General features: G+C 42.9%; 1 protein-coding gene across 1 annotated transcript in view; it reads right to left on the bottom strand.

Moving 5' to 3' along the window:
- Positions 1 to 5,179: 5,179 nt before the first annotated feature.
- irs1 (insulin receptor substrate 1) overlaps positions 5,180 to 11,926 on the bottom strand; it is a 61,125-nt gene continuing 54,378 nt past the window's right edge. Inside the window, exon 2 of the mRNA XM_033031986.1 lies at positions 5,180 to 6,220. Within this exon, the coding sequence (XP_032887877.1) occupies positions 6,216 to 6,220 (5 nt within the window). The 3' untranslated portion in view covers positions 5,180 to 6,215. The remainder of the gene's footprint in view (positions 6,221 to 11,926) is intronic.

The raw sequence follows: 11,926 nt of genomic DNA, 5'->3' as shown, positions 1-11,926 counted from the left end.
CACCAGGTTCAGAAATAGCTATTTTCCAACAATTATCTGGTTCTTAAACTAATCTGCACAGCCCTAATCCTACCTCAGTAACAGAATACTGTGTACCACCTCTGCACTACCATGTACTTAATTTCTTATTTGTGATCTGCTCTAATGGATTGTTTTTGGTCTTTTTTTTTATTTTAACTGTCTTGTAGAATGTAATTTTTGTGTAATTTGTTTTGTGTGTTGTCTGGATCAATGTGCATGTGATGCTGGTGCAAGCAATATTATCATTGCGCCTTTACCTCACCATACGAGGATAAATTCAACTTTATTTAACGTTAGGTTACCTCAGAGGTAATTCAAGTACTTCCATCAACTCTTCTTCAAAGCACAAGAACTAGTCTAAAACCCGTGATCTAAACCAGGGGTCTCCAAACTATGGCCCGCGGGCCACATTTGGCCCGCCACGAGATTCTATCCGGCCCGCAGCATGCCCTTAACACATTCCGTGCAGCGGGCTATTTAGCAAAGATCAAAGTGGAGCAAGACACTCCACTCGGTGAAAAAGCCATAGTACGTCATGGGTAATTTTTGCGCCATCTTGATATGCTGCGTTGCGATTACCTTCATGTCGTCCACATCTACAGCTCATTGATTGAATGATACAGATGTCCTGACTGAAAATCACACCTACTTTTATGCTACTTTTTGCTTCTCCCATTTTCAAAATATAGAATTTTGAATTTAGCGTTTGATTGATACAAGGAGACAACGCTCGTAATATCTATTTTTTTTACACTGTAGTGGCACCAAACATGGTGAATAAACAGTTGCTTTATTCAGACATAATAGGTTTAAAATACATACACGTTTGGTCCTCGAACATATTGTCATTGCTGCTGCAGATGAGCGAGGGTGTTGTCTCGAGCTCAGCTACCTGTCGACTGGGGTGATCTCAAGATGAGATGTGCTTATGTAGCAGGACACTCCCCTTAACCCCATGACGTCACGTGACAGCCCTCGTAACCACTGATGAGGGTTCTACCGCAAGTGGTCTATCAGCTGACGCCACAACACACTGTAACTTTATACATTTCTACTTTTGGGTATGTATGCGGCAATTGTGGCTCATGGAATTTTCTCCCACACCACTAGTTATATTCGTAACAACGTATTCAAATACAAGTGAAAATTTTCGATCTTTCCGAACCCCTTAAAACATTTCTGAAGAAGGGGCCCGACCATAAACGTCGCCTAGCCATTCCCTCCATAGACACACAAAATGCTGGAGTAACTCAGCGGGTCAGGCAGCATCTCTGGAGAGAAGGAATAGGTGACGTTTTGGGTCCAGACCCTCCATATATCCAGCCTGACCTGCTGAGTTCTCCAGCACTTTGTTTTTCTCTTAAAATAAATTTGTGGTGCGCTGAAGAAACTCCACGATAGACCACTCTGGAAGTGCAAGTTTTGCTGTACACTTCATACAGTAGAGCACATCATAATACACCCTGAGTGAAATAATGAGGTTAGCTTATTTTTTTAATCCTTTGTCTATAATTAATCGATACCCACCCTATGTACCATATATCAGCTTTATTGTATGAAACGTTCACAAATGCGGCGGCGCAGATGTCATTTACAATTATCCATATGCTTTATGGGTGTGTTTTCAATAGCTACTGTTTCCAACTCCGACCAGAGGTCACATCAGTGATTGAAAACCACGACTTAAATATATGCATCCTACATATTGTAAAATAGAAACAATGCTTTGCCAGCTTTGTTCTCAGCAAAGATCATAGCGCATGTTCTCAGAGCGCAGCGCCACGCCACACCGAAGGAGAACAAAATAATTTTGGTCAAATGTTGTCGTTTGACACCAATTTATGTACATACTCATCCAGAGACGACTACACGGGTACAATATTTCTTAATTTTATGGGTAAATATGAGGCTAATTTCTCCTTATGATTCAGGAAGAAACGTGTGCAGTCTACAACAACCTAATTATAGGTTGCTAATATTAATTAGAAGCTAGTGGCAAATGTAAATGGTAATGTATATGTAGTACATAGGAATGGAAATAGAATTCATAAACTCTGTTCCCAGTTCTATTTATTTTTAATCCAACCTAAGAACAAATAAAGGTGGAAAAACAACTATCATGTTGTTCTTGTAAGAGATGTCTCAAAATAATCAATAATTATATTTTTATTTACCTAGTCACAACAGGTTATTGGATTTCACAGTTCACAGCTGAATTGGTTTAGGCATTTTTTTTGTCATTGTATGGATAGGATTATTATTTCTGATATGGAAATAGGGGGAAGGGGGACTTTTTGCTGTCTCTTAAGATGCTCTTTCTAATCTCCTGGTGACTAATTTCATGCTTCATTGCAAGTTTGCATGACTATTTCAAATTCTACAGGGTTATTAAGTTATATATAGTTTTATTTAGAGATACAGGATAGAAACAGGCCCACCGAGTCCATGCCAACCATCAAACAACCGTTCACACTAGTTCCAGCTTTTCCCACTTTCTCAATCACTCCCGACACATCAGGTGCATTTTTTTTTTTAAACAGGTCGTACAAAGCCATACATCTTTGGAATATTTTGGATCAGAAAATGACAAGCATTAATAGACTATAAATGATTATCGAGCATTTTAATGTCTCATTGAAAAAATTGGTTCAGATTTACATATAAATAAAAATATTCTCCAATATCATGCTAAAACTGAAGGAAACAATAGATTCATAGCAAAGATAGACACACAAATCTGGAGTAACTCAGCGGATCAGACAGCGTCTCTGGAGAAAAGGATGTGGTGACCTTCTCTCCTGAGATGCAGTCTTTCCCGCTGAGTTACTCCAGATTTTTGTGTCTATATTCAGTTGAAACCAGCATCTGCAGTTCCTTCCTCCACATATTCATAGCAACTTGTTTCAGCAACTTTTTCAGCACTTTAAAGTTTTGCATATACAGGTAGTGCAACGGTAGTGCAACAGGATCGAACCCAGACATGGGTTCGATCCTGACTAGGTTTGCTGCCTGTACGGAGCTTGTACGTTCTCCCTGTGACCGCGTGGGTTTTCACCAGTTGCTTCTGTTTCATCCCATATTCCAAAGATGTGCAGAATCCAGCACACTGATACAATTATAAATAAAACACATCAACGCCTCTACTTCCTGAGAATATTACGGAGATTCAGAATGTCAGGTGTACAGTAGAGAGCATATTGACTGGTTGCATCATGGCCTGGTTCGGCAACTTGAACGCACAGGAGCGGAAAAGACTGCAAAAAGTTGTGAACACGGCCCAGTCCATCACCGGTTCTGACTTCCCCACCATCGAAAGGATTAATCGGAGTTGCTGCCTCAAAAAGGCAGCCAGTATCATCAGAGACCCACACCATTTCACCCCTGCCATCGTGAAGAATTTACAGGAGCCTGAAAACTGTAACATCCAGGTTCAGGAACAGCTTCTTCCCTACAGACATCTGGTTATTAAACACTACAACCTCAAATAAGCACTGAACTACGACCATTATTATTATTACACTATTGTTGTTTGTTTTTTTGTGTGTACGTGTCTATATTTATATGTATGTATACATATGTCTGTGTACATGTGAGTATGTGTATATATACACACACAACTTTTTTTCTCTCTCGTTTATTATATTGTTTACAGTACTATGTTTACATATTCTGCTGTGCTGCAGCAAGTAAGAATCTGGGACATATGACAATAAAATACTCTTGACCAAAGATCATAGAGCGTAGTGTGTGTGTGTCTGTGCGTGTGCGTGTGTCTGTGTCTGTCTGTGCGTGTCTGTCTGTGCGTGTTTCGGTATGTGGGAGTTCACGTGTGCATTTGTGTGTGTGTGTGTGTGTGTGTGTGTGTATGTGTGTGTCAGTGTGTGTATGTCACTGTGTGTGAGAGAGTGTGAGTGCTAGTGTGTGACATTTCTTTATTTTTTCCTATGACCTGCAAAAATGTGGCAAATATATATGGCCCTCATGCTGAAAAGTTTGTTTTGCTTTCAGCATTTATATTTTAAAATCTGATATTAACAAAACGCAATGAATATAGAATCAACTCGTAAGAAATACATACGTGATTATGCGGGAGGTGACCACAGTTGAAATGGTAACATTCATTATCACTGAAAGTCCTTTACATTGTGGAGGGATGGATATGTATTTAAAATCCTACACAATGCCCAAGACCAATGCCTCTACCAATCCAGTGAAACAAGCAAAGGCTTGAAGTGGACCCAGTCCTTTAAGACTGCTATTCAGAACTGTTTATGCAATGGCACTTTTACAATCTTTGAAGCCAATTATAATTATTAAGTGAATATTTAAACTGAAGAGTTCCTATGTTGGACACAAAAAAATATTCTGAAAAGCATAGTCTTTTTGCCTCTTGACATTCACAAAAACAGCCAGGTTATTGAGGTAAAATGTTATCATACTGCAACTTTTTTTATAGTTGTTAGCAAACTGAACATGGGACAGTTTCAATTCAATTTTATTGGGTGTAATTTTACAACCTAAATCTACCAAAAGCACAGCACTGATCATCAAGTCTGATTCAGACAGGTTTGTCTGGAGCCCCCCAGAAATGCAACCGGTCTCAACAAGAAGATATTTTTCCAAAACATTAAGTAGATTTTGAACTAATTGCCCAAGTTTAATCCCCATTTCTATTTTAACTAAATAGAGAAAAAGCAGGCAGTTTCTACTAATGGGTAGAACGTCTGAAAATAGGGGATTGTGTTAAATAGCAGGTTATGAAATCGGCACCATTAATTGAACTTAATTAATTGGCATATATTGGTTAACCCACTCTTAAACAGAGTTAAGGTGGACACAAAATGCTGGAGCAATTCAGCAGGACTGGCAGCATCTCTGGAGAAGGAATGGAGAGAAGGAATCTCCAGAGATGCTGCCTATCCCACTGAGTTATTCCAGCATTTTGTGTCCACCTGCAATTTAAACCAGCATCTGCAGTTCTTTGCTACACACTTAAATAGAGTTAAATGTCTTACCAGAATTCAGAAATAAAAATTAATACGCTTTAAGCAATATGTGTAACAATTATTTGCAACTTTCAGCAAATTTACAAAAACAGCATCATGAGCAGTCAAGACACAGTCTATCATTTAATCAAATCACCAGCAGGACAGAAAAATGTAATCATTTTCTAATTTATTACTTGGGGGAAGGGAGTCAGGCTCCAGAAATTACAAACACAACACTGCCCATCCCAGGACAGTTCATGTATACATTGCCCAGGTACATAATATATACATAAAGGAAAGGAAGACTAAATGTGATTGTTTTGAGTACGGTTTTGAATTCCATTAATGTTCAGTACCATGTATAGTGATGTTCACATCCCGACTGCAATATATCTCACATTGGAAGGCAGAGAATAAAAGTGTGAAATTAACTCTATGCAGATGGATTGCATTGCTGGTACTTTAACCATATCAGTGAAAGGGACTGTACACCAAAGCTTGTACTTCTGGATTATGCTTATGTATAAACAGCTTTTATCCAAGAATAGAAACATAATCCATTCTCACGGCATATATTCACAAGTTTTAAACAAAATTTCTCTGTTTATATTTAGAACTGTAATTTACTTCCAGACACATCAATAATGGATGTGCATCAGGAAAAAAAAGTTACACTTTCAGTTCAAAAAAGTATCAATATAAAGGAAGCAAAAATGTTAAATATTATTCTGTATTTTCCAAACATTAGCAACTTTTTAAAAATCAATACTTCTCTATACTTAATAATTTACAGTGAAAACCTTAATGTTTTTTCAGCAGCATGTGAAAGTCAAGGTTAATGCATGTGTTACAGTCCAGGTTAGGCATCTGAATTGCATTGCTGATAGTTTTTCCATTTCTGTTTATTGTTGAAGTAGAATGTGCTGATGAGGAAACTGAGGCAGATTCGCTGTTGTGCATATTTCATTACGCACACTGTGCACCACACAGATACACATATGCGCAAGGACACACACACAATGACGAACATGCAATCCAGTCACAAAACTATGTCCTGAGGTTTCTTGCAGCAAACTGGAGAGATTTTGATGTGTCGTACCATAATTTATGCGAAAGAGTGAGGTCCTAGTTGTACTGTACAAATTATTATTTGAAGCCTGGGGCATCATTAAGTCCATGTAAGGCTTGTCGAAGGCTGGGGAGATGTCATTCTGAAAAAGAGACACACAAAGCAAATTAGGATTTGAGTATATTCACCTCTTCACAGTTAATATAATACAGCCAATTAATTTACACACATATATGAAGCAAAACATAGGGTAAAACAAAGAAGTAATCGTTCCCGTCTCATCTTTTTCGTTCTTGTATTTTCAGTAAATTAATCTCACTATTTCTTTATGAAGCTTTACATTAAAATATACAACTGCTATTTTATAACATAACCACAAATGCATACATATAGAAAGAATGGAACATATAATTAAATGCCCACATTATGGAGGAAGCAGCAATATCCCAGTATACTATTGACTTAATTTACAGGCACAGACAATTTAATAATCTCAATCCACAGGCTCTTTACAATTGTACATTGTATCCGTGGCAAAATACGGCTGCCATAATTGTGAATAAATCCCAACAGAAGGAATCCGAAAGAAAATTATACTATTGTTTCAATTCTATCCTTGAATAGAATTAACATTTTGTTCCATGTAATTATTGACTGTCAATTTCTACAAGCATCTACCATTAAATAGTATGTGGATGCGCTCATAGTTGACATCAATGGGGTTGAGGCACCAACGCCGTTGTAAATAATGTGGGAGGCAAATCAACGTGCAATTCAGCTCCCATTTTCCACTTAAAACCAATTAATTCATAATCATCAATTTAAATAAATCCTCAAATTGATCATGTTCATACCTTTGATGATTATATATTGGAATAATAAAAAAAAGTGACACACGTTTGCAAATGTAACTTTTCAGCGACTTTTGTGCCTAACTGAATAAAATTGGCAAAAATATTTGCAAATATTGTATACAGTTTCTATTCTATTGTTTAATCTGTCGAGTGTAGGACTGGCAAATGTCCCAAAATTTGCTTCACTCAAATCAAATGAGAAACCAGTGGCTAAAGGTAGATATGATTTTTGCCTACATTTTTTCTGTTCTATTTTTCTGGGTTGGTTTTGTAAAGTGATGACATTTAGGAGTGCAGAGAAACTTTCCAAGATAACGCTGGAATGAAAGAGTTTAACCTGGGTCAAGAGTCTTTTAGCAGCCAAATCAGGCTGTGTCATTTCAATAATCTAATTACATATAATTATAGTACTCAGGAAGGAAATCAAATTAAATGGCAGTCAGATGTAATTTCTCAAGATGAGCAAAGGCAGTGTATTTACTAGTTTGCATTTCCATAGGCACCTGATAACCATTATGTTCCTCTGTAGCAACTCTTTTTTCAATGTACTAACTGTCACATGCAATAAAAAATTAATGGAAAAACGTAAGAGGACATCTCCATTAGACCAAATCACAAACATGTTCAGCTCTGTTGATGTTGAACACATTTTCTTCTTCCCACCACTGCAACTTTACCACAGCTTTAAAAAGCAATGGACGAAAGAAAAGGTCAAAAGGCTCAATTGGTATATACAAGCAATTGAAAAACATTCTAAAGAGAATATACCCTGTGAGATCCAATATTATAAAATACTAGACCAAATGGGACCCGTTGGGGGGAGGGGAGAGAGAGAGGAGGGGGTGAGCGAGAGAGCAGGGGGAGAGAGAGGAGAGGAGGGGGGAGATGAGAGGAGATGGAGGGGGGGAGGAGAGAGAGGAGGGGAGGAGAGAGAGGAGGAGGGGAGAGAGAGGAGGGGGAGGAGAGAGAGGAGGGGGGGGGAGCGAGAGAGGGGAGGGGGGAGAGAGAGTGGGGGGGTGGAGAGAGAGGGGAGGGGGGAGAGATGAGAGCGGGAGGGGGGGAGAGAGAGGGGACGAGGGGAGGAGAGGGGGGAGGAGAGGGAGGGGGGAGAGAGAGGGGAGGGGGGAGGAGAGAGGGGAGGGGGGAGAGAGGGGAGAGGGGAGAGAGAGAGAGAGGGGAGGGGGGAGAGAGAGAGGGGAGGGGGGAGAGAGAGAGAGGGGGGGGGGGAGAGAGAGAGGAGGGGGGAGAGAGAGAGAGGAGGGGGGAGAGAGAGAGGAGGGGGGAGAGAGAGAGGGGGGGAGAGAGAGAGGAGGGGGGGAGAGAGAGGGGGAGAGAGAGAGAGGGGGAAGAGAGAGAGAGGGGAGAGAGAGGACATAGAGAGAGAGAGAGTGAGTGGGGGGAGAGGGAGAGAGAGGAGGGGGGAGAGAGAGGGGGTAGAGAGAGAGGGGGGGAGAGAGAGAGAAGGGGAGAGAGAGAGAAGGGGAGAGAGAGAGTAGGGGAGAGAGCGAGAAGGGGAGAGTGGGAGAGAGAGAGAAGGGGAGAGAGAGAGGAGGGGGGAGAGAGAGGAGGGGGGAGAGAGAGGAGGGGGGAGAGTTGGAGGAGAGGAGAGTGGGAGGAGAGGAGAGTGGGAGGAGAGGAGAGGGGGAGTAGAGGAGAGGAGGAAGGGAGGGGGGTAGAGGGGGGGGGGAAGAGGAGGGGAGCCGGGCGGGCAAGCGGTGACAAAATGATTGCGAGTCCGTAACTCACAGCGCATGGAAAACAGTGCGCACAGGTCGCGCGAGCAGACCCATTGTGATGTCATCAGCTCGTTTATTTACTAAGTTATTTGAAAGTTTTAAATATTTTCATAAATAACTTGAGAAATAATGCATGAAATTTTCAGATAAGGCGATTTTTGACCCCAGCGTAAATTCTATCGGAAGCTGTAAAAATTTCACCGTTAGCGCATCGTGTTTTCGAGGAGATGTGAAAGGCAAACGAACATCACACAAATACATAGACATCCAAGATCAATGTTTTATAAGTGTAAAGACTCTTTTGAAGACAATAGTACTATTTCAGCACGAGCTAAACTGTAAGATAGTAATATACAATGCATTTCGGGAATTAATGGGAAGGAAAGTTCGAGAAGGGATAAAAGAGCAAGGTCAGGGCCAATTGCGAGCGGTGCAAGGGGGGACGTGAATACCCTAATGGGACTTATCTACAGGCCACCAAACAGAAGCCTGGACATAGGGTGCAAGTTGAATCAGGAGTTAACATTGACATCTAGCAAAGGTAATGATACTGTTGTTATGGGAGATTTCAACATGCAGGTAGACTGGAAAAATCAGGTTGGTACTGGACCCCAAGAAAGGGACTTTGTAGAGTGCCTTCGTGATGGATTCTTAGAGCAGCTTGTATTGGAGCCTACCAGGGGGAAGGCAATTCTGGATTTAGTGTTATGTAATGAACCGGATTTGATAAAGGACCTCAAGGTTAATAAGCCATTAGGAAGTAGTGATCATAACATGGTCAGGTTTAATCCACAATTGGAGAGGGAGAAGGATAGATCGGAGGTGTCAGTGTTACAGTTGAATAAAGGGGACTAGGGGCCATGAGGGAGGAGCTGGCCAAAGTTGACTGGAAAGATACCCTAGCAGGGATGACAGTGGAACAATGGCAGGTATTTCTAGGAATAATACAGAAAGTGCAGGATCAGTTCATTCCTAGGAAGAAGAATGATTCCAAGGGGAGTAAGGGGCGACCGTGGCTGACAAGGGACGTCAGGGACAGTATAAAAATATAAGAGATGTACAACGTAGCAAAGGTGAGCTGGAAGCAAGAGGATTGGGTAATGTTTAAAGAGCAACAGAGGATAACTAAAAAGACAATACGGGGAGAAAAGATGAGGTTCGAAGGCAAGCTAGCCAAGAATATAAAGGAGGATAGTAAAAACTTCTTTAGGTATGTGAAGAGGAAAAACTTAGTCAATTATAAAAGATGAAATAGCCGCACATTTGGATACCAGTAACAGGATCGGTTCGAGTCAGCATGGATTTACGAAGGGGAAATCATGCTTGACTAATCTTCTGGAATTTTTTGAGGATGTAACTAGGAAAATGGACAAGGGAGAGTCAGTGGATGTAGTGCACCAGGACTTTCAGAAAGCATTTGATAAGGTTCCACATAGGAGATTAGTGGGCAGAATTAGGGCACATGGTATTGGGGGTAGAGTGCTGACATGGATAGAAAATTGGTTGGCAGACAGGAAACAAAGAGTAGGCATTAACGGGTCCCTTTCAGAATGGCAGGCAGTGACTAGTGGGGTACCGCAAGGCTCGGTGCTGGGACCGCAGCTATTTACAATATACATCAATAATTTGGATGAAGGGATTCAAAGTAACATTAGCAAATTTGCAGATGCCACAAAGCTGGGTGGCAGTGTGAACTGTGAGGAGGATGCTATGAGAATGCAGGGTGACTTGGCCAGGTTGGAGGAGTGGGCAGATGCATGGCAGATGAAGTTTAATGTGGATAAATGTGAGGTTATCCACTTTGGTATCAAAAACAGGAAGGCAGATTACTATCTAAATGGCGTCAAGTTGGGAAAAGGGGAAGGACAACGGGATCTGGGGGTCCTTGTTCATCAGTCTTTGAAATTAGGCATGCACGTACAGCAGGCAGTGAAGAAAGCGAATGGCATGTTGGCCTTTATAACAAGAGGAGTCGAGTATAGGAGCAAAGAGATCCTTCTGCAGTTGTACAGAGCCCTGGTGAGACCACACCTGGAGTATTGTGTGCAGTTTTGGTCCCCTAATTTGAGGAAGGACATTCTTACTATTGAGGGAGTGCAGCGTAGGTTTACAAGGTTAATTCCCAGGATGGCGGGACTGTCATATGCTGAGAGAATGGAGCGGCTGGGCTTGTACACTCTGGAGTTTAGAAGGATGAGAGGGTATCTTATTGAAACATATAAGATTGTTAAGGGTTTGGACACGCTAGAGGCAGGAACCATGTTCCCGATGTTGGGGGAGTCCAGAACCAGGGGCCACAGTTTAAGAATAAGGGGTAAGCCATTTAGAACGGAGACGAGGAAATCTTTTTCTCACAGAGAGTTGTGAGTCCGTGGAATTCTCTGCCTCAGAGGCCGGTTCTCTGGATACTTTCAAGAGAGACCTAGATAGGGCTCTTGCCAGTCGGTGCCGCACGGATTAGTCTCTTCCCCGTCACTCTCCGGGACGGTCGCCCCTTCCTGCGCCATCGCGTCTTTACTGAAGCTGAGGGTGGCTGACGGAAGTTTCCAACCAGACTTTCGGAGGGAAGCCCCAGCCCCAAGCAGCCCAGCCCCACCCCGCCCCAAGCAGCAACCCTGCCCCGCCCCAAGCAGCACCCCTGCGCCACCCCAAGCAGCAACCCTGCCCCACCCAAAGCAGCCCAGCGTCAGAGACCTGACCCAGCCCAGAGTCGGAGACCCAGCCCAGCCCGGAGTCGGAGATGTCGCCAAACGGAAAGCGAAGACTAATCCCGGCAGAGGAGAATGACTAGCGACCCTCTTCGCACCGCCAATTCCAGCCACGACCCCTTTGGTCCCCCTCGCTGGCTCCTCCCCCCCCCCCCCCCCCCCCCCCCCCCCCCCCCCCCCCGTGATGCCCCCTCTCCCCCACAGCTCTTCCCCGTCTTTTCTCCGAGCTCAGTCCCTTCTCCCCCCACAACTCCCCCCCACCCCCCTACTCAACCTCCCCCCACACAACACCCCCACACACACACACCCGCCGCCCACACAGCTCCCCCGCCCCACCCCACACAGCCCCACCGCCCCCACAATGAGCCACGCCTGCGCAGTTAGGGGCTATGGGTGAGTGGTGGAATATTGCATTGGGGAACGGGTTGCGTTGGGGGAACGGGTGGGTGGGTGGGTGGAATATTGCGTTGGGGAATGGGTTCCGTTGGGGGATCAGGACTCCCGTGTGACTGGGACCCAACGGGTCCCACTTAGTCTAGTTTCTTACTAA

This window comes from Amblyraja radiata, chromosome 13, assembly GCF_010909765.2.
Source record: "Amblyraja radiata isolate CabotCenter1 chromosome 13, sAmbRad1.1.pri, whole genome shotgun sequence".
Classification (NCBI taxonomy): Eukaryota; Metazoa; Chordata; class Chondrichthyes; order Rajiformes; family Rajidae; genus Amblyraja; species Amblyraja radiata.
This window is presented reverse-complemented; position numbering and strand designations above follow the sequence as displayed.